The sequence below is a fragment of the Halictus rubicundus genome, unplaced genomic scaffold (genome assembly GCF_050948215.1).
Source record: "Halictus rubicundus isolate RS-2024b unplaced genomic scaffold, iyHalRubi1_principal scaffold0168, whole genome shotgun sequence".
NCBI classification, from domain to species: Eukaryota; Metazoa; Arthropoda; class Insecta; order Hymenoptera; family Halictidae; genus Halictus; species Halictus rubicundus.
In genome coordinates this window covers 19,493-46,941 of record NW_027488709.1, presented here as the reverse complement: position 1 = coordinate 46,941, position 27,449 = coordinate 19,493, and the positions used below count along the sequence as shown (strand labels likewise).

Genomic DNA, 27,449 nt, shown 5'->3' with positions numbered 1-27,449 from the left:
AATTAATAATTTGAGATTCAAGTGAACTGAACAGCACCACTGAACAAACGAAGAGCAGCACTCTTGCTCTTACAAATATTGCAGTTCTGCCAGCAAAAAATGTTAGCCGGATTTTCTGCCGCACCTGGCTCACGGTCGTATGAATTAAACGCTTCGTTGTATTTAATGTGTTCACCGGGATTACGTTCCCCCGACAGGCAGACCTTGCCACGGTCGAAGATTAACCCTTTGCGAACGAGTGTCGGCAAATAGCCGCCCAAGTCTTTTTACCGTTGCGGACGAGTGTCGGCATATAGTCTTTGTATTGATAAGATCTTATCTTCCGTATAGTGTAAACTTACGATGCGAGACCATAGTAGGTTCAGAACGAATTCAGTCTGCCGCGTCAGTCTTTCAGTGTCACTACCAGAGAAACTAGCAAAGTTTTCATACATTTTATACATTTTCACATATTTTTTCACATATTTTACATCTTATAACATCTGAAGCCAGACGTGGTTATAAATTATAATAAATATATGTAGGAGGCAGACGCGGAAAGGAGAGTTCGCGACCGCGGAGGAACACCTAAACAGGCATAAAAACGCCCAAACGAGGCCGTCGAACTCTCCTGCGATCGAAGGACGCGCGCGAGCATGTGTGTGCGCGTCTGCGTGAGCGTCGACGATGTTGTGACCGCGGCGTAACACAACAAACGGTAGCGACCGCGGGAACGAGCGGCGGGCGTTAGGCCGTTACCCTAACGTCCAAATCATATAAGAAAAGATCGCGAATGTTCGATGAAGGCGCGGATAAAAGGACGCGTCCGCGCCGGGACGGGGGATTCGCGAAAGAACGATTATACGGTAAAGGCGAACGTCACGATACGATACGATCCGATACGATAATTACGATTACGACAAACGGCTACGAACACGGATTACGAACACGGATTACGAATACGGCTTACGGACTAGGTTTTCTTTTATATTCTTTCGGCGCGCGAAGTAATTGTGTAATTGTCTCGTTGTACTGTGATTATCGTCTAACTATCTGTTAATAAAGTGGTTACTTAAAAATACTGCTCTTACATATATGGGTGGGGTAGATAAAGCAGATCAGTACACAGGCACGTACTGTTTCATGAGAAAGTCTCAAAAATGGTGGCGAAAATTATTTTTTTGGGGATTGAAAGTTTCAGTGATAAATTCCTATCTATTACATGAAGAACATCACAAGACATACAACATAAAAAAAGTTATCCCATTTACAATTTGTACGTCACTTGGTAGGTCAATTGATTGGCGATTTTCGAGACGCTAGTCGCAAGGCTCCTGCGACTTCTGGAACAGCAGAAAGGCTCAACGGCCTTCTACATATTATTAGGCGAGATGAGACAGGAAGAAGTAACGATTGCGTCGTCTGCTCTAATCGAAAAATAAAACACGGAAGGAGAGAGTCGAGGTACTATTGTGCTACTTGTTCGGCTAAGCCGGCCTTGCACATAGGTGATTGTTTCGAACTATATCACACAAAGCACGAATATAAAACATCGCCTATGTAAAGACGACTAAATTTGTTTCTTTGTGATTTTATAAAAATGTTATTTGAATAAAGCTTTAGATTTTATAACACAAACGTGCGACCTGAACACTTTATTTACTGCGCGCTCCAATACCTATCGTCCACAGCGACGCTCGCCCGTCGAGCGCCCCCGTCCGCAAAGGGTTAAAGTGAATAGAATGAAAATCTTCCTTTCTCCGAAAAGGATTAGTTGACCGTAGTAAAAGCTAGCAAAACGGTGCACTTCTTAGGACAATTTGCGGATTATGGAGGTGGATCTGAGGTTAAGACTCCGTAGATTCGCGATAAGATAGAGCGACCACGTTACCGACAAGAATAGGCGAAAAATCGTTTTTCCTGGCTCCGAGTTTTCTGACTCCGCAAAAGTCACGAGACTACCCTTAGCTCCTAGATCGGATGACGCACATCGTCCCGTTCCACCGCTTCGATGAATAGTCGAATCGATTTCTCGATTGTTTGCGGAAGGGGAATCATACGGCGAATGATCAATTAAGCGGAGCCCGAGGCGTGCCAGGTTTTTAATTAACCGACCGTTATCACTTCAAGAATTAAAATATACGTGCTCGCAGCTGTGCGCGCGCTTTTGTTCTCTTTGCAAATGTCCCCGGTACGAAACAAATGAAACAATGAGATTTCCATAAAATTACTCGTGTGCACGGTGTACGCAAAGTGCTCGTAATCCGGCCGCGGCGCTTCTCTTCCGCAGTATTGACAAACGTGATAATAATGTGCTCGCTGATGCGGGACAGACACGTGCACCCTTCCTCCGAAACGAAGTTTATTCTTCCATTCTATTATGTTTTTTTACATTTTCATTACAGGCTGAAATGCGTTTTGTTTGAAATAACAACTGATAAAATTGTTTCTGTGCCTTTGAAAGGCAAAGGTTCTACTGCAATCGTACCGCACTTCTGCAATAATATCCATCGAGTTGAGGATTGATGGAATAGTTTGCGAACAATGCATCTACCGGGGAAGCATAAAAGCAATGACCGTGGTTACAGTTCTACGTAGCCAGAGAGAAATTTCATTGTCCGGATAACGGTGCAAAAGCCCTTTGATGGTCAGCAAAACCACGAACATGCAAAGCTGGTATTTATATTTGGATGTTTACGGTCGGATAATATTGCCTGGGCTAACAGATCTCTCTGTGAAACGAACGTTGCAGGGGCTATTACATGAAGCTGCAACGTTTCCGAACGCACTGTATCCAGTTTTATCATCCATTTCTGCTTATTTTTCGTTGATTGATTAACTACAACTGAACCGAAAAATATACAATTTTTCCGATTTTAAATAACTACAACGACTTACAGTCATATTCGGGCACTTTCAAAATCAATTTCCTTAAAGTCAGTTGATTTTTACAGAAAAAGTAAACGAATACTCGATCGATGTCAATTATGAATTATTTACTATTCCTCGTATCGAATAGGGCTGTTACTTTTCCGAAGCTTCGACACTTCGAAGCTTCGAAGGATTCGAAGGAACGAAGGGACCTTCGAAGGTGATGAAAATCGAAGGTTCGACACTTCGAAACTTCCAACCTTCGATTCGTTTCCAGTTAACGGATAAAAGGAATAAATTTTCATAATTTGTTTCTATATTCATTATTTGAATTGTTATTTCAATTATTTATTGTTAAAATAATGGTTTAAATGAATAAATTTTCAAATTTTGTTTCTACATACATTATGTGAATTATTTCAATATTTCATTGTTAAAATAATTATTTAAAGAATGTACAAGTATTTACATAATGAATATAGAAACACATTTCTATATTAATTATGTAAATACGTGTACATTGTCTAAACAGTTATTTGAACAATAAATTATTGAAATAATTCAAATAATGAATATAGAAACATATTGTGAAAATTTATTTATTCAATAAGTTATTTTAACAATAAATAATTGAAATAACAATTCAAATAATGAATATAGAAACAAATTGTAAAAATTTATTTATTTAAACAATTATTTTATCAGTGAACTATCGAAATGATAATTCTGTTACGTATGGAGACGTTTCTCCACGTTCATTTCGATTAGAAGTTCTAATCTCTTTTCTGAGAACGAAAAGCGTCCCAACAGGCCCCTTGTTTAATGATTGTACTCCGGCTGGACGCAACTGGCACGAAGCATGATTCAGTAACAGCACCGTACGATTTCCTAAATTGGAAATCTTCAAAACATCCCCTTCTGGAATGTTTTGTCAAGATAGTCTTTGATAGGAAACATCCTGGCTAACCCTTCGTTTTACCCCTATAAACAAAAGATCCAGCTGCAAACCTTAAATTCACTTGAAACGACAAATACGAGTATGCGACCGTAAAATAAAACAGATACATTCCCCTCTCATTTTTAGGGTATATAAACCCATGCATTTTCATCCTCTTCGGTTAGTCGAGAAGCGGTTCAGTCAAGATTCAGACGCGGTTCAGTACTCGTGCAGTCACGTCGCGTCAAGTCTAGTGAGATCGGGTTAAAGTCCCTTTCGAATCAAACGTAACCTTATAGATTCCGTTAGTTCGGTATATATTCTATTTGGCATTCAACAATCGCTATCTAACCCCGCATTGCCAGTGCGTCAACATATTTGTCTTGTTTGTTAACTCGCGTAATCTACAACCTTTAATTATTGCCTGATATCCTGATCTAATAATTGAACGTTCCCACATGATACAATCTTACCGCTCGGATTGTATCAATTAAATTATATATAAGTTACGAGGCTTACTAATCTTAGATTCAATTCAACGAAGATTTCTCCAACCTAGTGGCTCCCCGGTTTCGCATTGGGTGCGTCCACGAAAATTATACCATCCTAGCGGAACCCTGATTTCGCATTGGGTTCTTCCGTATCCTAGCAGCTCCCTGGTCTCGCATCAGGCGCGTCTGTGAGTTATCCACCTTCCTTTTAAATCGGGTTCGCCGCGTGTCTCTCCTAGTGACTCCCCGATCTCGCATTGGGTGCGTTCACGAAGTTTCATCCTCCTAGTAGCTCCTCGGTTTCGCATCGGGTGCGTCTGCGTTTGACTCCAACCTCCCAGAGGTTCCCTGGTTTCGCATCAGGTGCGTCCTCGACGTCAACTATCCTAGCGGCTCCCCGATCTCGCATCGGGTGCGTCCGCGTACTTAACTAACAAATTGAAACCATATTCCTGGGGTAACAACCCCTCGCCGGCCTCTCGCGTTGCTCGCAGCCCTGGCTCGTAACAAAACTGGTGACAGCGGTGGGATACATTCAATTATTTTAGGATCGCTTTAATTTTTGGTTTTTACAAGTTAAATTACTCGTAACTGAGTATCGACAATATACTAGTTTTCGCTAGTCACGTCGTAATATTATAAGCAATATACTAGTTTTCGCTAGTTACGCTTTTATTAAAAAAAAATTATATACTAGTTTTCGCTAGTTACGTTTTAAAAAATGCTGAACGGAATAGCAAATACTTCTAACGCTGACATAATGAACTTGACGGTATCACTTGCAAATTCTATGTCGCTGTTGACGCAAAGGACATGTTTACAAAACGTTGCTTCGACAATTCCGACTTTTAATGGGGAAGACCCACCCTTGTCTCGTTTCGCGCAGACTATAGAGGACGGGTTAACGTTGATTCCTGAGGGTACGGAAACCGAGTATCTAGCAATTGTTCTTACTAAACTCGTCGGGCCAGCACGTAGAAGCACATTAGAGCACAAGTTTACGACCGTAAAAGCATTAATTCAGCACTTAAAGAAAAGATTCGCGCCTGGCAAAAGTTTGTCATATTCCCAAGTGGAAATCGCGAAGTTACGCATCCGCGAAGGTGAGAGCCTACGACAATACATCGATAGGACAAGCCACCTAGTCTATCGTACGCGCGGAGCCATTAAGGAAAAATACGAGTTCCACGCTGAAGAATTCATCAAAGAAATGGAGAAGGACGTTCTGGAAAACTTCATCGATGGATTGAAGGTGTCGGCTCTCCTAAAAGATACAGAAAATCTGGAGGAAGCTTACGACGCTGTGCTGCAAATAGATAAAAAACTAAGAAATCGAAGACAATCGCCTCGGAATGAATCACCAGCAAGGTGGTCCCGCCGAGATTCTTTCGACCAAGATCCTCGTTATCGCGAACGTGAAGTGTCGTATCCTCTATCTCCGAGCAGATATGATCGACACAGAGATCGACGCACGAGACCATCTGGTTTTGAGGAGGAAAGAGAAGAACGCGCTTCTGCCTGGACCTTGCGTCACAGGAGCCCCTCACACTCCCCCTCTAATCGCTCCGATTCATCAATGGGAGATGACGGAGAAAAACGGTATACGATTCTAAAGGGTACCGATAAAAATCGCATGTCAAACATGTATTGTTGGCATTGCGGAACTTCCGGGCACGACGGGAAATTCTGCAGGAATCGTCCCCGTAGTCCGCGATTCCGACGAGATTCGCGAGATTCGCGAGATTCGTCTGTGGAATCAAAGAAATTTTTAAACTACGATCGCGCTCACCGTACAGGCGACACGATGAGCGAAAAGAAAGAAGATCGCCCAAGATCCGTCCGCTTCGAAGAGAAACCCTCATCAAGGAAGCACCTGCACCACGGATAAAAATTACGATCCCAGAACTGGAATCAGGAACGGGAGAATTTTTAATTGACGGTGGAGCGTCCGTAAATTTGGTAGTCCTCGACGCTCTAGAAAGAACAGCAGAGATTTCACGAGAGGAAATCGAAATAACTGGACTCACCACAACCCCGATTTTCACCGTAGGGACGACAATTCTCCATATCCATGAAGCCCCAGCAATATTTTACGTAGTAAAACACCTTGCCATAGAAGCAGATGGACTAATCGGAAGCCCATTCCTAAAACAAGAACAGGCTGAGATTTCCTATTACCATGGAACACTGGTATTAAAGAACAAACCTATCAGGCCTATTCGATTTTCAAATTATTTAGAAGCACCAGAAAAAACAACTAAACACCGCATTCCAGCAAGAACCTCACAACAAATCGCTATTCACATAGCTAACCCGAAGATCAAGGAAGGCTACTTGCCTCGCATAAGAACACATGCCCAATTGTACATAGGAGAAGCAGCTGTCATAAACGATCAAGGAAGGTGTCATGTTATGGCAACCAACACCAGCGAAGAAGACCTGGACATAGAAATAGAACCACAAATTTTGGAACCCTATGACATTGTAAGCACTTCGGACGAAGACATCTACTCAGAGGTACAAGGTCATGCTAATTTCAACAACAGAGAAGATAGGGCACAGGGAATCTCCCAAATGTTAAATCTCAAGCACTTGAACAAAGAGGAACTGTGCAGCATCACTGCTCTGTTAAAGGAGTTTCCCGACCGATTTTATCTCCCCGGAAATAAGCTAGGGAAGGCCTCCGATTTCAAACATTCCATACACACGACCGACGAAATTCCAATAAACACAAGACAATATCGCTATCCTCCGATACATCAACATGAGATAAAAAAGCAGATAGACGCATTACTATCCGAAGGAATAATAACTCCGTCGAAATCCCCATATAATTCACCTTTGTGGATTGTACCTAAGAAACCGGATGCACAGGGAAACAAACGTTGGCGTATGGTCATAGACTTCCGTGCGCTCAATGATAAAACAATTTCTGATAAATACCCGCTACCACAGATTACAGAAATATTAGATCGTCTCGGTGGAGCTAAGTACTTCTCCGTTTTCGATCTCGCAAATGGTTTTCACCAAATAGAGATGGACCCGAAAGATAGGCAGAAAACAGCCTTTACCACACCTAACGGACATTATGAATTTTCACGAATGCCGTTTGGTTTAAAAAATGCACCACCCACCTTCCAACGCCTCATGGATCAAGTACTAACTGGACTTCAGGGAACGGACGTGTTCGTTTATCTGGACGACATTGTGGTTTACGCATCATCACTACATGAACACAACGTTAAAGTCAGGAAATTATTCAATCGTTTACGAGAACATGGCTTAACCCTTCAGACCAATAAATGTGAATTTTTACGGAAAGAAGTTACTTACCTTGGACACATTATTTCAAGACAAGGAGTAAAACCTGACCCCAGAAAATTAAAAGCCGTCAAGGATTTTCCAACACCCACCAATCAGAAGAATATACAACAATTTTTGGGATTAGTAGGATACTACAGACGATTCATATCAGATTTCACCACTAAGGCAAAACCATTGATTAGCCTCTTGGGAAAAGGAATAAAATTCAAATGGACAGAAGAACAGGAAAACAGCTTTAAACAATTACGTGAAGAACTTTGCCAAGAACCTATTTTACAATACCCCGACTTCAGCAAACCATTCATCGTTACAACGGATGCATCAGAACATGCCATTGGAGCCGTGCTTAGTCAAGGCGAGATTGGAAATGATCTGCCGATTGCTTACGCATCGCGCAGCCTCAATAAAGCAGAGAAAAATTACTCGGCTACAGAAAAGGAATGTTTAGCCATGGTTTACGCTGTTCAATATTTCAGACCGTATGTTTACGGAACCAAATTCACTCTTGTGACAGATCACAGACCTCTAGTTTGGCTACATTCTGTAAAAGATCCGACATCAAGACTCATGAAGTGGAAATTGAGACTTCTGGAGTACGATTATCAGGTTATCCATAAATCCGGAAAAACGAATATGAACGCAGATGCTCTTTCACGCAACCCTACCATTTCTTGTTTACCACTTATTTCACGTGAACTTCGAGATCCCGATTTCAAGACCCAACTACCGAAGACACATGAAGATAGACCGGATTCAATTGGACAACGTATCAGACAATTACGTCGAGACCGAGAAAAACGACCGAAATATCAAGAAACAAGCAGTTCAGATGAAAGAGAAGAGCCCGCTCTTGGAAAAGTGCGACACTCTCCCATAATAAACAAAAACCGGTCCCTTCCGAGCCTATCTAGAGAAGTGTTGATGCCAGACGAAGGCCAGGATACCACACACCAGTTTTTACCCGCAGCAAACTCCACAGAAATTTTTTCTACAGATAAGAACCAAAGCTTATCTGATGATTTAATTTCGTTTGAGGAACCGCTCGAAAATACAGTTATTGAAAATACAAACAATTTGCAAGTGGATCCACCTAATATACTGCAGGAACAATCAGACAGAACAGATGGAATTTTACAACCCACCATAATCCGGCTACCCACAAGCGAAACATGTGCAAGGCACTTACCTGACCGTACAGCAGACCCTTACCCATTCTTTGACACCGCTACCGACAGTTCTCCTACCGAAACTGACCTGGAAGCGCCGCCAGAACCAAAACAAAAGATTATCGTTTCTTCAAACACCCTCACAGCAAAAGAAGACAATTACGTGCATTTTATATCAGCCGACTGCAATTTAATAACTCCCATCGGAAAATTACTCTTGGACACCGAATTAATAAACAAACAGGAATTTCTAGCTGCAGGACCAAAGAAGGGACAAGTTGTAATTTCAAACAACGGATTATTTAAAACATTCAGCATAATAATTTCCGACAATTTTTATGATAAACCAAATAGAATGGACATAGTCAACGGATTGAAAACTCTCCAACCAGCTTTAAAAGAACACAGGATCGAATCTTTTCGAATATCAGCCACCGGAGATTTGCATAAATTGCCACTCAACGAATTTTTCAATACATTGGAAGAGACCTTCACAGAGCAAATTCCTCAAATCACAATATGCAATTGCATTATCACCACACCTTCTGCGGAAAATAGACAAGAGATTATTCACGAAGCACACGATAGTTTAATCGGAGGACATAAAGGAGTCACAAAAACCTACAATCGTATTCGAGCAAGATTTCATTGGCCACACATGCGCAATGAAATTCAAGATTACATCCGAAAATGCAAAAGTTGTCAGGAACAAAAATTAGTCCGTGTAAAAACTCGTCAGCCTATGTTGATCACCGACACAACTTTGGACGCATTTGATAAAATTTCTCTGGATACCGTTGGACCATTACCAGTCACACCAGGAGGCAATCGATACATTCTTACTATGCAGGATAATTTAACCAAATACTGTATTGCAGTAGCAATACCCAACATCCGAGCGACTACCATTGCCGATGCTTTCGCAAGGCATTTCATCGCAGTTTACGGAACACCTCGAGCCATATTAACAGACAAAGGAACCAGTTTTATCGGAAGCCTCATGAAAAACTTATCTGAAATTTTCAAAATCAAACAGATCACTACTTCAGGATACCGACCGCAAACCAATGGATCATTAGAACGAAGTCACATCGTACTCACGGAATATCTCAAGCATTACATGGATAATTACGAGGACTGGGATTTGCTAATTCCTTTTGCAATGTTCTCTTACAATACCTCAGTTCATGAAGCCACCAATTTTACACCATACGAATTAATTTTTGGTAAACAAGCTCGGGAACCAACCTCATTTCCAACTGGTACGAACTTGAAAACGTATGGAGACTATTTAACAGAGTTAATAACCAATATAGTCCGAATACGTAATTTGGCTGCAAACGATCTTAATAAAGCAAAAGCTCGCTCAAAAAGCTACTACGATTGCAAGGCAAACCCTGCCACATTTAAAGTAGATGATTTCGTTTACGTACTCTTGGAACCTCGTACTAGCAAATTCGACCCCCATTACATTGGACCGTACAAAATACTAGACGTGACAGACTTGAATAATGTTGTATTACAAACACCAAACAAAACAATAACTAAACATCAAAATAAATTAAAACATGCTTATTTTGAACCAACAGCCGGGAATGACCATGATTCTCTTTTGCGTACTCCTGCTGCCACTGACAATGGGTCAACACCCGGGAGATAAAGACTCAACAATAGAGATATTACAACAAGACACCGGCTTATTCTTTGAGAAATTGTCGGACATCCGGATCTATCAAACACAATGGCGCGTAGTAACTTCGCTCGACGTCAACAAATATCTACAACACGCACCACCTGTACAACAATTGATTTCCATAATCGACCAGCTCTGCAAAAGGCACGAAGCCACCAAATGTCTCAACGAAGACCTCGGACCTCGATTGATAAAGAAGGAAGAAAACACTCGTTATTATCGGAATTTGATAAAATCTGCAATGGGCGACCACCCATACCTCAATACAAAATCACCCCCACGTAATGCACCATTTGGATTCATCGGAACAGTCAGCAACATCCTCTTTGGAAACGGAAAAGATTAGTATTTCTTAATTTCTTCATTTCTAATTTCTTTTATTAGTATTAGTATTTGTATCTAGAAAACCTAGATACACATACTGTAATTAATTCAGATTTTTAGGTAGAACATTCTATTGTAAGAAATTAAAATCCTCAAAAAAGAACAGAAAATATGCAGATTACCTAAACCAGACTTTCATATGTTCTAAATCTAATATATTTAATAAGATATTATCGAAATAATTTTTTACAACAAAACGGTCAGGAATCGATTTTGTCCAGTTAATAAACGTCTACTCTGAATCAAGGGCCGGATTAAAAAGATGAGACACGAAGTACGCCGACAAATGATAGGCAAAAACATGCCAGCGGGCGCTGGTCAAAAATCGAAGGGCGACACGTGTCCTCGGAGGCTGAATTGATACGATCAATAGGGAGAGGACAAACAAAGGGGTCCGCACCCCTGTATTTTCCGACGCGAATTAAATTCTCAATTTGATTCACCGTGTAGTCGTCCGGAAACAAGCCGGGCAAAATTAACAACAATCGAACGAACAAGATGGTGGCGGAAATGAACAGAAGACAGCCCTCGGGTGTATGAACGACGAGAAGAAAGAAGCAACGTACATACACGCTGCTCGCGTGATCACCAACGGGGGTGGGTTGGCGTAAGGAATCCTGACTATTTCGAAGAAACGGGGAATGGACACATCGAATAATTTTAATCGATCAGCGGGAAACATGCCACGGTAAATGCGAAATTCGGAATGCATCACCTGTGACCCAGAAATCGTAATCGAGATGGATCGACAGGCAATTTTAACTTCCTGCAAAATTTTTGCATTCTTGAAATTGGAACCTGGGCTCCCGTGTGCTACTTCATTTCAAGAGTTAGTGGAAGCAATTCGTTCTACACGAAAATTGTCAAGAAGAATATTTTTTAATGGTCAATTTAATCCCTTAAACGTTCCCAAATATCGATCTGTTTAAAAATTACGTAAAATAACACTAAAACGGCGGGACCCGTTGAAATGAGTCTAAACAATGTTCTCAAATCTTCATTTGTCTAAAAAGCGCGTGAATAGACACTGGAACTAGAGGCCTAAAGATTAAAAATTGTATAATTCACGAGCGTCGACAGACTGCGCAAACGCATTCACGGAAGATCGTTCAATAAATATATTTCAATATGTTTCACTCAGCAGCTACACGGTGTTGACGGGAATAACACGATTTTCTCTCTGTAGAAATGTTCCAGCGTGGAATGACAATTTCGTGTTCGTTCGTGCGTCACTGCATTCTCTTGAAAGCCACTCGAGAGCCATTCAGACCCGGTCACATTTTCGCCGACAAAATAAAATGCAACAATAACCACAGTAAAAGCAAACGTTTCAGGCGATGCACCTAAAAATTTCGAAAGTCCCGACCAATCGTCTTACATCGAAAGAAAATTATAGGTGGTAATAAAAATTGATTTTGAAGTTCGATAAAGAAATATTACGTCACTAGCATGTGACCGACGTGTTAGTCCAAGTTAACGACAGAGATAAAATCGTAATACAGTGAATTCTCGATATTCGTCACAGGTCTTGCCAGCGTCAAGTATCGTCCAGGAGACATGTTTACACTCCTCGGCGTCCGAGGCCTCTCGAGCTCCGCGGTCCCTCACGGGGTATACCCCGTAGTGGGGATAGTTCCGCGACGTTTATCATGCAGGCCTTGGCGACATATATAGAGAAATCACTTTGTATTACAAAATACTAGAAAGAGAAAAGGGAAGATGAACAGAGATAAAATGATGTTCATTCAAAGTTAACAGACATGGGTTCACCCAGCGGCGAGCGAAATTGACAAAGCCCGCCCGGGAAACAATAATTATGAAACTGCGAAACCGAGAGGGGCGAGTCTCGTCCACTGCGAAATTGAATGATCGATGAGTATTTGGAAGCAATTGCGGTGCTGGCAAAGAGCGTCTCAAACGGGAGAAGTAATACGCTCGTTATGCACTTTATACAAGCAACAGAGGCTGATGAGACAATTAGTCGATTCGACCGAGATCGGATTAATTGATTTGTAAGTTTGCGGACCGGCGAGAACTCTGCACAAGAAAAATTGTATCTGCATTCTATCGATGCGACTTGTCAATAAACGGACATTTTAGTTTTATTCAAGTATATAAAATCGTGATTTTACAACACTCTGGTCATTTGTTGTCCAATTTTTTCGCTGACTTGTAACTAGACTTGTAGATGACTAAAATACAGTAGTGTGCGAATTAATGCGAACATACCAATATTTTTAATGTCTTATTAGTTTTCTAAATTTGGCAACATGACTATGTCAGTGGTTGCTGTGATGACCTGTTAGGTATTGACGTGTCGTTAGTGGATAAGTCTGTTACAAATTACATAATTACATAATTATTTCATTTCCGCTAACGACGCGTCAATACCGCTCGACCGGTCAGCGCAGACTAATTCATCAAACGTACAACAAAATGGCCGCAAGCGCTGACAAAGTCATGATGCCAACTTCATGTTGCAAGGTCCAATCAATTTACTCTGAATTTTAGAAATTTTCGAAGATCTTCTCACACTATAAATGTGTAAAGGTTCGCAATTTAATTACAGTAAATTCAATACGGTCCCAAGGAACAGCAATCTCTTAATTGCGCTCGTACACAAGCTTGTAAGTACTGGCTGCTAAGGGATGAAAAGCATCGTTCATGGTCTCGCATTTTAATATCCGCGAATCGATCGGCAAGACCCTCTGTCCGGCTCTGCACGGATGGTCTGCGAGTGAAATTAGCCAGCAGGCCATCAACGTGTAATAAAGTTTGTTTAATCAGTCACGATTACAGAGAAAGAGGCATTGCGAACGGTAGTCGAACCGGAAACGCGCTTCAATATCCGAGGATCGAATTTTCCACATACCAGGGATGCTGAACGCACTTCATTCCGTTTCTTAATTTCCATTTCTACAAACCGATTGTAACCTCGTAATGACTATTGCCTGGGCCCGCCTGGGGGGGGGGGGGGGGGGGGACAACCCGGGCACTTGCCCGGGGCGCCAAAATTTAGGGGCGCAATTTTGGCTGTAAGTTTGCAATTTGTTTTTTTGCCCGGGGCTTCGTAACCGCTGGAGCGGGCCCTGCTATTGATCATCCCAAGCTGTCATACGGAGAAATGCTAACAAATCGTTCGAATGCATGACGAACATGTAATTAATATACCGTCGATGTTTATTGGCAAATACAATTAGCTAGAACGAAATGTGCGCTCACGTCGTTGCTCGTTATACTGATATTCCAGATAAGCCGTAGGCTATGGATTGACGATTCGCATTAATTTAACGGGATTAAATTCCTGTTGCAGTAAAAATCTTCCAAAAGGAGTTCGCGTTGGAACAAAATGGCGCGTGTTCTATTTAAAATCGATGGACAAAAAATGTAATAACGACTGCCTGAGAACCTCGCTGGTTCTAAATTTTAATAAATTTTATTTTATTATTTGACTACTAGGAATATCGCCATTTTCGTTATCCCGAGGTAACAACTTTCTCTTCCACAACCAGCTATGAAACCACACTGTCAAGCAATCGCAGTTAAATTACATCCCCGCGAACCCTCGGGAAATGGAAAACTTTCGACATCGAAGACGCGAGAAGTTCGCACAGGACACGGGCTCGGACACGAGAGATCCTAGGAGCGTGATTGGGGGCTCGTTCAGCTGGAAAAGATCCTAACCACGTGCTTATGCTCCCTAACACGGCTATCTAAAGTCGCGCATAAACGCCTCCAAGATCAAGACGGATTTATTCGTCCGTTTGTCAACCGCTTACCCGACTTTTCCTTCGAACCGTGTTGCACAACGTTCCCGTGAAAATTGAGTTGTTGTGACGAGTGCCATTTCGCTTTGTTCTATGCAGTTTTTCCGTTCTTAACGCAACGACCTCGTTCTCGAACCCTTCAACGAAATAGCTGATGCCCTTTGTCCCGGAAATGTACCTTCGATTTCCTCTGTGCGCGCAGACCGTCGCCAGTATAATGGCTCAAAGATAAATTGTAACAGATACGCCAATTTGGTCTTACCATCTCGTAATTGAAATAGTGGAATGACATTTCTCCCTTTCCTTGTGTTTTATTCGAATTACTCTTTCTCTTTCTCTCTTTCTCCCTCTCTCCTTCGTTAAGGGAATTCAAGTACCTCTGCTTGCTCGCCAAACTACATTGCATTTAAGAGCCAAGACTCCGCAGATTCGCGATAAGGTACAGTGACCACATTACCGACAAAAATAGGCGAAAAATGGTTTTACGTGCCCCAACTTTTCGTCCTTATATGAGAATATTTTTCGCTGGGAAAGCGCTTCTTTGAAAGAGGAAGGTTCAGTCTAGCGCGCGTTGATCATGAGCTGACGAGATTATGCAGATATTTGGTAATATTAATATAAGCATTAGAAGTAGGCCAAAAAGTCGAGAGTAGCGCGCGCTAGAAAATATCACCGGCTACAAATTGAGCTATATTTTGTCCTGATTCTCTGCGAAATAAACCGAAAAACTTGAAGCACGTTTCCGCCGTCAGAATTCATGATATCGATAATACAGAGCAAAAAATGTGACAAGTTTAGTCACAGACTTAAGACCCGTCGGATCAATACCAAGACGGATCTGAAGTCAGTGCCTGAAGGCTGTGAACAGAAATTATACAACAGTTACCGATCTGATGACTCTGAAAAAGTCACGTGACTACCCTCGGCTCTTAATTACAATTTAATTCGCGGTAATTCGTAACCCAGTGGTGAACTGTACTGAATCCATCAGTTTGTCGAAGCTGAAGTTAGTCTAGTCAACTTTACCAGTCTGGAATTGCAGATTGATGCGAAAGGAGCTCTGCAAATTTGTTTATAACATCCCAAAAAGAGAGATTCGTATATATTCAAGTTTTCCATACGAGCAGTTGACCCTGCAATATTTTCTGCCATTACCATCTTAAAAAACCTCAAAAAGCGTTCCAGTCTGGTTCGACCAGTGACCCGCAAAATGGTTGTTCTCAAGATTAATCTTGATCGCGCATCGCGGTCAAATTAACGACAAGGATCGATCAGTTTCGGGCTTCGTTGCAAGGATGCGCGACAGGTATTGTGTTTGATGCATCGGCTACCTCGTACTGGGAGTCGTTAATGGATTTTAATTAATGCGTCTTCCTCAGCCAGGTGCTGGTCCCCATTAGCACGTTTAATTACAAGATGTTCTCCGGACGCTGCTCAAGCGTCATCAGCGCAAATAACAGAACGGTCGATCGGAAGGAAAAAGCCCGACTGCGACAAATAATTCAGCCATCCTGATGCGCCCGAGCACTATAAATATTCGCCGAACTACGCGCTTCGGGAAGAAGACGCGGGAAATACGGCAATTTCCGTCGACGTATCTTCAGCGAACAAAGACCACCTAAACTAACCTAAAGTCCACCAAACTGCACCGGACCAATACACCGATTCGTTCCCATCAAAAAGAGGAGAAACGAAGAAGAGAATTATCGAATTATTATTATCAGTGCTGTTGCAGATACGTAGGTGCACGCATTCACAATTTGAACCACGCGTGAAGGGCTCGAAAGTCTTTCAGTGTAAATCCAATTTTCTTATTTTAATTTTTATATTTCTGGAATTGTTAATATTACATATAGTCTTCCGAACGTTTATGCACACATCTTTTGACATCGTTGATTTAGAAAAATTAAAGGAACTGTTGCTCAGTGATTTTTATGCAAAATAAAAATTTTCAAGCCTTGGAAGCTACATTGACATTTATTTCTTTTCTCAGTGTTCGAGCAATCAGCTGTTCGGTGCCGCTGTGCGTCCGCACGCACACACAGCAAATTAGCGACTGCCGAACTTTGTTTGTATTGAGGACTCGGCCGTCGTCGCGGTTCGTCTCCCTCTCACGACGCACACTTTGGGTGGCTCGGGTAGTTCCGGGTTCGCGGCGAGGGGAGAGAGCCGCGTCAATATGCACTGCAATCCGTCGAGCCCTCGCTCTCTTTTCCGAGAATCGCAGTGGTAACAATAATAAATCAGTTAGCTCTCCCACAAATCACATTTTATTTCTCAAATCATTCGGATCGTAAGTTAAAGGTTCCTCGTTACGGAACCCAACGAAGATCCAAAACACTCCGTAACAATGAGAAGCTGAAAATAATGTTCAAAAAGTTATCTATTCGATCGATTCATTTTCGTTATAAATGCGTAAAATCCCATAATGCAAACGCGTTGACGTTGGTGTGGTGTCGTCCATGCGCGGTGCTTTTAATTGAGCCTGAATTCGATTACTCGGCTGTGGCGTTTACAACCGATATTTATGTAATTAGAACCGCGGCTTAATTCTGACACGGTCTTATTGCGGAAAGAGCCCTCAGTAAATATCGATTTGCCAATAATAACTTCAACAGTGTTCGTTCGTTGGTCGGGTCACCCTAACCCCTTCGTGGAATCGAACGATCGCAGTAAAGCGACCGACAACAATCGAAAAGAATTCCGACGCGAGTTGGTTGCGACAAACGGGAAGACATAGCGGTCGGAGCCGTAGCTGGTAGGCCGACTTGTGCCTCGGAAAGTTCGCAATCATGTTCGTTTAAGATGGCTTTCGTTACAAATCGCCGACTCGAATGCCCGGCGGCAACGCGCTCCGAGGAAATACGAAACTCCGAAGAAATAGAGGAACTGCCGGCGACAGTTTACCGTGTACGTAGCTAATCGGAACGGTGCTCACCCCATTATAACTGAAAATATGGCTGACAGCGAACCTCCGGTGCCGTTACCCAACCGAGACAAGGATAACAGCGGTCTTGAGCCCTTTTCCTCACTCTACCGAATTACCCCCTGCTCGCCGGGTCGTCGACACCCCTCAATGCCACCCTTCGGCTGACATTGAGGGCCATAGTACCTTCTTTGGGTTCAGCTTCACCCATGATGTGCAAAATTAAAAAATGTGACAACAAATTTTCTCCGCGGTTGACGTAAAGTTCTCAAAAAAATTGTTTACATCAGCTAAGAAACTAATTTTAAAATCTCGAAAAAATTGAAGCCCAATGAGTGTTATCGTCTTTTCGAAAGTGTCCGATTACTGCCGTTTCCTGCCCAATTCGAACAACCTAGTGTCCGTAAATATAAAATAACACAGTTTTCGTAAGCTAATGATTTTACCATTGGTACTCATTCCCAAATTTTGGGATCACTGTACCAAAGCCCTTGGGAAACAGAAATTCTCGAATCAAGACACTTCCATTTTTCCACATCTGCCATAAGCTAATGATTTTTCTTTTCACTGTTATTCGTCCCGAAACTTTGAGCTCACTATACTGATCCTTAGGCAGACCTGGAAAAATTTTAGTTAAAAGAAGAAATAGCTATTCGAAATAATTTATTTCCCACCTTTATTTCCATATTGCTGTTTGCAAATAAAAATAGTATTGATTCATTTGAGACATTAGCAATTTCAAGTATTATATTATTTCAATATTTATATTTCTTTATTTCAAATATGTCACAAGAGTGTCGGTATAAAGTATACTCAAACGCGACAATCTGGGCACCAGATATAATTTTGAAAAATAATTTCACAATTATCTCAAACAATTATTAGATAAACTAATTATGTTATTGAACACGTATGGGAAATGTGTATGGGAGGGGATGATGGAAGAGGATGGCAGGGGTTGATGGGGTAGTGCTCGGATCGAGGGGGAAGGGGAGGAATGGTTGAGGAAGGTGGACGAATGGTGGGAGAATATGAGTGGTAGAGGGGGTCCATGAGGTTAGGGAAGGGGGCGGAGGTGTGTGTGTGAGAGAGAGAGAGAGAGAGAAAAGACAGGTATGCTGTGTATTATTATTTTTTCTGTGATAAGCTTTTGATATTTAATTGTTGTTTTTTGTTACATAATGTAACTTATTGTAGGTTAAGTTATTGTATTTCTGGCGTTGGTTATTTTATTTTTATATTGTTACTTTTATCCTATTTTATGGAAAGTCGACAAGATATCTCTCTCTCTCTCTCTCTCTCTCTCTCTCTCTCTCTCGCTTGTGTATAAAGCTGTGTGCGGTTTTGCGTGGTAAGGTAATTGGTAAGTTAGGCTAAGGTTAGGATAAGAGCGGGGAAAGGAAGGAGATGCAATGGGAATTGTAACCCTGAGGGGAACAATAAATGATATATAACTAATTATGTTATTGGAAATAATGTTTCAAATGTTTCTGATATAATTTTGGAAAATAATTTCACAATTATCTGAAATAATTATAAAATAAACTAATATTTTATTTGAAATAATGTTTCAAATGATGTCACTTCTAAAGCAATCACCACACTCCGGGTTTTATCCGTTTATGGAAAAAATGAGTAGGTAAAGTTTAAATTATGGTTATTAGCGCGTGTTATAGGTGAGCATCAAGTCCGTACAATGTAGCGAAGACGGAATAACAAATGCATCTAGGCCACGCGGCTGCCGTAGCTTCTGATTATCAGTTGTAAAAGATGGAGACAGGCCCTCGAGGTGTTCGTCTTTTGCTGCAAACTACTTATAACTTGTCCTTGATATAATATTTACAAACAGTCTTGTATTCTGTGCAGCAATTTTAACGATTTTTAGTTGACCATCGGCAATGTAGGTTGCACTTGAGTTGATTCGATGACAGAGCACCTGCGTTTCAGTCACTCAACGGTTAACAAAGTTGCAGCCAGTAATCAGCACTGACCTATTCACCGCGGGTGTGTGTATGCAAAGTGTTGGTTCTCTATTACTGTTGCCATCAATCTCACTAAAATAGTTCTCTTTAACTTAAGGGTATATGCAACCTTGTAGACCTCATAAAATCGAGTGAATCTAACATTTTTCTCTCGCGTACAAAGATACTGTAAACAAAAGACATTCTTTTAGAGAATATTAAGCAACATTTTAGCTTTATTCTCATATTTTTGTTTTTACGTAAAATTGCAAAATGGAGGAGTTATATAACATGTAGCTGTCTAAGGATGAATATAATTGCTTCAATTAAAAACTGTGTTCCCTGTAAAATATAATATAGCTACCAGGCCGTTGCAAAACCGCTGTAATTTATCTCGGCGAATTTTTATTTTGCAATTCCAACGCAGTGGGCATTCCATTACACTATGCACCGAAATAGATTGAACGGTTAGACGGAAAAAAATCTATAAATCTATTCTATTCTAAAATAATAAATCTGTAATGAAAAAATCTGCGGCAAGTTTGATTGAATAATAACTATCGGAATTTCTTTCGGGGCATAGTCCGGGCTCCGATATCGGGAAAACATCCCACGATTAGGAATAATCTTTTCGGCTATCAAAAGTTTTCGAGTATTTCCGATATCATCGCGAACCGAATTACGCTTTGATAAATTATAATTAAATTACTCCTTTAGACGCTCTTTCAATTACTAAAGAGTCAGTTCGTCATACCGAACCGTAAGATTTTTCTGGATGAATTAGTTTACTACGCGAAGGGAAAAAGAAATTTCGAAAGAATTGCGGGGAAAATACTAAAAGTTCTTTTGTACGAGAGAAAACACACAGAAAATGAAAATTACTTGCATAGCAAAATTTTAAAAATTCGGTTCCAACCAATTGCAATTTTTTTATAAAAGATTCTTTTATTTCAGAAAATTCATTCTTCTAACATTTCGAAGAGAGCAAAGTCGTTTCGTACAATTTCATACATAATAGGAGCATATAATAACCCCTCGAACCACTTTAAAATAAAAGAGATTGATGATCTACTGAAAACAGGGAACAAAGTTCTAATAATTGGAGACCTTAATGCAAGACACCCAGCTTGGAACAATACAAATCTGAATAGCAGTGGAAGAAAAATATATAATTACATTGCAAACAATAATAGCGGCATACTCTTCCCCAATGAACACACACACTATCCCACTAATGGACAACCACCATCCACAATAGACATTGCCATAAACAAAAACATACGAGACATCTCCGAAATGCTGGTTTTACACGAACTAAGCTCAGATCATAATCCTGTGATAATGGAACTGGGAGTATAAATAGTAAATGATCTAGAGAAAAAGGGACTCAACTATAAAAAAGCAAATTGGAAATGAAAGATCAATTACTTTTAGTTTATTTATTACATCTGTAAATTGTACTTACTCCATAATCAAATTCCTCCGGATTGCTTAGAATTTCTTCAACCAATTCTAACCTCTTCTAACGATTTTAGCGGGAATTTTAAATTCGGGAATTTGTTCAGAAACGACACGCTGCGTGATCCTCCTGCGTTATTGATTTGTGTTATCTCCTTCAGCGCACGCATCTCTGCTAATACTTTTGTGAGCAGAACTCTCGTCAAATGGTTCTGCAGTATTAGTGTTTTTAACATCCCATCTCTTTTTTGGCACCCCTTGCAGCAATTATTTTCCGTTTGCTCTCCTATTAATTGTTTGTTAGATATTATATGTTTTAAAGTGAACTTATTTATCTCTAAAATATTTTTCTTAACTTACCAATACTACACTGCTTATCGGAATGTATCTCATCCTCTTGTCCCTCTCCCTGCGATTCCTCGCCAACAGAGTGCGAACAAGCGGCTGAAAAGAAAATATATTTTGATTAAAAAGATATACTAATTACAGAACCAGAATGATTTATAACTATGAATGTAATATATAATGTTTTATAGAGTGCTTTCTTTTGAATTTACATACCTATGTTCCTCTGTTTTTTCAAATCTGGAGCAGGGTAGAAAACTGCTGCCTCGTCAGAGGAGGTACTGTCTTCTAATGTAAACGCTGGCCTCTTTCTTCTCTCCGATGGTGACTCTGCCTCCGATTGCAGATCGCTCGTCTCCTCTGCGGCCTTTGCCTTGTTTCTGGCCTTCGTGTAGTCATCTAGAAGCATTAAACGAAAGCGTTACAAGCGTTATTATTTCAATTGTACATTTAGAGTGTATAATAATTGTGTTTCGGCGTCGACCGACGGTCGGAGCAGCCTCATGCCGGGACCACTCAGAGTTGAGCGCGCAAAGGAATCCACAGGATGGGTCAGTGAGAGGTTGAGAGAGAGAGAGTGAGGGGGGGGGGGGAGGAGAGGGAGAGGGAGAGGGAGAGGGAAAGGGAGAGGGAGCTGATATTAAACTGCACTTTATTGATCGCAGACCGATCACAGGCGGCACGACCGGCCGGTCACTCGCGAGCGATGGAGAGAACGAGAACGTCGCGAGCGATGGAGAGAACGAGAACGTCGCGAGCGCTAGAGAGAAAACGAGAACGTCGCGATCGCTAGAGAACGAGGACGTCGCGAGGTGCGCACGATCGAGAGAGAGAAAGCGCGATCGAGAATCGCGAGCCGGCGGATGGACGGATATTTTGCGCGTGCAGATTTCTGCCGTCGGAACGCGAAACGGAAATCTTGAGCGGCACGAAACGCGTGCCGCCGCGATACGGAAATGTTCAACGCGGGCGACGGAGATCTTCAACGCGCGGCAGAATGCACGTAACGCGGCGCGGAAGATTGTAGAAAATACTGCGAACGAGCAGTTCGAGATCGCGAGAGTCTCCGAGCGAGAGATTTTGAAATCTGACCTGAGCGAGACGAGCGCGAGCAGCAAACTAGCGCGAGAAATATGACTGAAGACGAACGTTAAGAGCGTTAAGCAGCGTGATGCGAGTGACGAACATTAAGAGAGTGAGAAGGCACACGCAGGTGCCTTAAATAACAAGGACCATCGAATGTGGAGCACCGTGATTGGTGCTCCCGAATCGGATAATCCTTGTTTGTCTCGATTTGAAGGATTCGAGCGTTGAAATTCGGCCAATGAGAGACGAAACTGTTGCTACGCGGTGTCGAGCAACGGCGACACGCGTTCTTGCCGCGTGTTGACATACGAGACAAAAACTGTATGATACAGCGGTCGCCAGTTGAGACAATAGCCGCCGAATTCCAACGCTTGAATCCTGAACAAATTGTAACTTACCGAAAGTGCTGTTTCTAAAAATCTTGACCTTGTACTTGGTCCATAAATTGTTACTGGCCTCCATTTTTTTTATTGCGGTCATCAAACGACCCCGTTGCAGTGGTGGCCAGTAACAATTTTCGCCCTCTAACCAGTTTGTTGGCACTGCCTCCACGCTGCCATCTTCGATGAACTGAACCACCGTCCACGTTGCAGTTTCCATTGTTTGCTTGCCTAGAATTGAAAAATACAGTCAAAATTTCTATGGCATGGTTTATAAGAAAACATACTAATTTAAACATTAATTAAAGAGATATATACGGAAATTAAGAGAAGTTATATCAATGTAACAAATATAGCGGAAGAGCATAAGCAAAAACACGAACGATAACAAATAGTAGCAATAAAAATACTTACTTGTCCGAATATTACAAGAATGACGATTTGGAATTATGTTGTTCTCACTTCACACACTTGCTCCTGCTCCCAGATCGATTCACTCGCAAAATTACTTAAAGTGCCGAATACGTCTCCGGATGGTTCCACGATAAGTAATGAGAAGTCACTCGCGCTCCTAGAAGACACCCTCGCCCATCCCCACTCCGCGGCCAGATCCCTTAAGAACAAGGTATCGTCCACAGTAAAGACCCCTAACTTTCTAAACATGTGTCAACGAAAGCTCCGAATCGGGTGTGAGTACAACCTCAAGTTGCCAGCCATCGCACAGTGGCGAATTCGGCCGAGTTCGTGGCCAAAATTCGTATCTTCAAATCTATGATGAATTATTGAAATAAATGACGACGATACGACTCCCCTAAAGACGTCTTTTTCAAGACGTGGTTTTAACGTCTGAAATACATACCGAAATAAAACTAACATCTGAAATATAGCTATGTTAGTACTTTTTAATTTGTACTATGTATGTACAATATCTCTTTTTTTACACAGAAGAGCATGCGTTTATGTTTTAAAAATTAACACCAACACTAAAAAATATTGTTCACAGAAAGTTCTAGCCCCCGGTAACATGACGGGTTTTATATCTGACTAATCCGGTACTGGCAGACCGAGGGTAACTTTTTACCGTCAATTTGTGCTGCCTCACCTTATCTGGCGATACTGACAAGGGATCATATTCAGATGCGAAAATCCCATTTTGATGAGACTTATGGGAGCTTATACATAGTTCTTTGAAAGAAATTTGACACGTGCTTTTTTATCAGCAACCATCCACTCGGGGATTAAAACCATATTTTTTGAGATATCTCGGAAACCAGACGTCGAATAAATTTGAATTTTTTTTAAATTGTGTGTTTTTCAATGGGAAATGTAGTCGCGCAAGAAAATTTTAACAAAAGTTTTTTGTTTAAACAATATATTAAAAATTTGATTTTTTTTCAGTTTCCCTTATTTATTGTTAGTTCATTTTAATGTAAACTTGGGTGTGTGATCTTTGATCCAAAATAGGGGGTACATGTTTTTTTTTGCCATTTAACAATAATTATGCATAATGGAAGATATTCTTGCGCCTGGCGTGCGTAGGAAGGAATTCTGGCTGGTTTTATCGAAATATAAGCATTTAGTATAAACCTGTATAGTATTTTAAACAATACCACTGGGTTATGTGTCGTTTATTATTTTATTAGTAGCGAGAGAAGGTGGCGCAGGTAGCAGCGTGACGCGGTGCTAATTATAATTACGGCGCGCCGCAAAAAAAATCAAATTTTTAATATATTGTTTAAACAACAAACTTTTGTTAAAATTTTCTTGCGCGACTACATTTCCCATTGAAAAACACACAATTTAAAAAAAAATTCAAATTTTTTCGACCTCTGGTTTCCGAGATATCTCCAAAAATATGGTTTTGACCGCCAACTTTGAGGGCTGTTTTCACCCCTTCAAAGTGGATGGTTGCCGATAAAAAAAAACAAGTGTGAAATATTTTTCAAAGAACTATAAGCTCCCACAAGTTTCATCAAAATCGGATTTTCGCATCTGATTATGTTCCCTTGTGAGTATGAAAGGGACGAGGAGTTCTAGCAATAAATGACGGTCGACGAAGCGAGGCTCTACTGTAATTATTTCTCTTTCTATCGATATTTTACCGACCGTATATGACACCACATTTTAAAAAAGGACATCTTAAACAATATCATATGATGAAGTCTATTGCCAAAACAACCGCTGGTAACCAATGCGTTAACTATTTCTAGCCCATCATCATGTTTTCTATCATCCTACCAATGATTCACAGATTAAATAGGAGTCACGAGTGACCGACGAGGAATAAGTCGTAGCCAGAAGAGAACAAAAACACGAGGGGTCAACCGTATGGCGATCAGACGTATTAAAAACGCCGTAAGCAATTCTCCCCCTAAATTCTCTTCCCTTGGCGCGGTTCTCATCTCTGACGGTCGCAGGGGTGGGAAGAAAGGATGTCACGTATATACAGTTTCGCTGTCAAAGGGACGATACGTACTTTCGCACGAATTATGAAAAGGTACACCACAAGTGGGTAGCGATATTGTTACCACCGGGATGCTTCTGTTCTCACTGAAGAAAAGGGTGGTATTTGCTGAGAGCACGTGGGTGGTACACACCGCGACATACATTCTGTGTAAGACTCTAGCAAACCGCGCGTGCCTGTGTTGCACGAAAAAATTTGCCCTTTCCGGAGGCGATGCTTTATTTCCAGAGAAACTGTTTGTCCCTGAGCCTCGTGGCTGGAAAAATTATGATAGTGGAACTGGCAAAAGTGGAGCTAACACCTCTCCTCACCTGTGAAGAAATGCGGAAAATACGAAGCGGATACTGTTGCTCAACGTATCCTCTTCGAAACGGATTTATATTATTTAGTGATTGTAAAATCGAGGCAGCCAATCGATGGGGGCAGAAATAAAATAAATCAGCATACGAGAAGCATGTAACAATTTCCGATATTTCGCAGCCGATTGAACGACCAGCGATCGAGCAGTGGCTCCTGAAACTTATTACTCTGACGCAACGGCGAAGGGCAGAGGGGGTGGGGCCGACACGAACGTGAACGCTACCAAGCAGAACCGGGGGTAATGTAGAATGAAAAACGAGGAAAAGTCGAAGATAAAATTTCAGTGTAGCTGGAAAACGCGGAGTATCAAGCCGATTTTTCCTTACGGCGCTGAAAACGTAACAATGAAATTATTGGCCACACCTAACACTGATTCCTACCGTGTCCCTGCTGGCCAATCCCGCGAATGGAAACGATAAAATCGGATTTGTTACGTTCTGTCGAAAGCTCTTGATCGGGATATTAAATATCTTCACATTCAAATTCGTGGAATTTAAAAGGTTTTTGTATCAGCCCATTGAGAGCATCGAATTTAAAAAATTATATTTTGAAGGATCATTCGTCCCAGGCTAAACGAACAATGATTAACAAGACCGAGGATTTTATAGATTCGTGTTAAAAATGGATGGATCAAACGCAAAACAGTATAGAAGCATTTAGAAAATCTAGAAACGCATAAACGATTTAAAAGGGAAATAAATTTCGCAAGGGAAATGAATATCGCCCAACGCAGGCGATATTTCTTTCGCATTAAAATTCGCAATATATTGATTAATATTTCGCCCGAACGACTCGATGACTCTTCTCTCTCCGTAAACATGTAATCTGTTAAATTTTCGATTTTAATAAGCGCGGATATGTCCGGCCAACGGGCAAATAGACCATCCACGCGATTATACACAAAACGCGATAAAATAAACGCGTCATTTGTTGCGAACGTGATTTTTATTTTATTTCCAATCTCGCGAAATCCCATGGTCATTTACGGAAGAATTGAAATAAATATTTTTTTAAATTTTCAATGTACTGTTCAATGACCCGCGTTTTCGTTAATAACTCCTTAACGAAGTCGAGCAGAACATTTTCACGGAGGAAAAAGTTATATAAAATTTATTGTTATGATAAAAGTTATTATAAAAAGTATATTCTGCAATGATTACACATCGACTTCTGTTCTCTACAATTTTTTTTTTTTATTGAAAATTGCAGAGAACAGAAGTTAACTAAAAATGTATTCCTTCTTTCAACAATTCTAATGAACAGAGAATAATGTAATAACTAGACTGTGGATCTTTATCTTGTATTTTTGATTTTTATTTAGTGACGACAATCTATAACTTTAACCATTTGTCCTGCTTTAACTGCAAAAGATACGCGAACTCTTTTCACACGCGACGATTCTTTGGACTCGCCCGAGTTGAATGGCGTATTTATTGTATAACATTTTTGTATAAAATTAATAAAATAATATAATATTAGATTTTCTGAAGATTTTTGGAGGATAAATTAATTTTTTTGTTTCTTCGGACATACGCTCGAAATCGTTGAAAATCTGACTGAACGTGTTCTCGATATTTCTATAAAGTGATGTGAAATCATCATTTTAACGTTAAAAATTAAGGGTTGTAGGCAAAATCTACCTACGTCATAGAGTGAACCGTCTCCCTTTGGGCATATCGTGAAAAAGCTGTTACAGGTGATACAGATGTAGCGTTTGATGAATCAAATAAAATAGTGGCGCAAGGGACAGGAGAAGATATTGTTGGACACTGTGAAATTTGCTGATCTTTCGGAATTGCTTTCCCAGAGACCGTGCGACCGATTCTATTGAAACTTTTAGGGCGATTCGTCATACCG

General features: G+C 41.0%; 2 protein-coding genes across 2 annotated transcripts in view; one reads left to right on the top strand and one right to left on the bottom strand.

The window, feature by feature from the left end:
* Positions 1-27,449, top strand: part of LOC143363906 (uncharacterized) — a 50,220-nt gene that overhangs the window by 18,708 nt on the left and 4,063 nt on the right. The gene's annotated exons all lie outside the window — the stretch shown is intronic.
* Positions 19,445-26,343, bottom strand: LOC143363912 (uncharacterized). The gene is made up of 6 exons (XM_076804442.1): positions 26,322-26,343; positions 21,519-21,632; positions 21,318-21,401; positions 21,074-21,243; positions 20,965-21,021; positions 19,445-19,686 (listed from the first exon to the last, which is right to left on the bottom strand). The coding sequence occupies exons 1-6, from the start codon at positions 26,341-26,343 to the stop codon at positions 19,534-19,536; spliced, it is 600 nt and encodes a 199-aa protein (XP_076660557.1). The 3' UTR covers positions 19,445-19,533.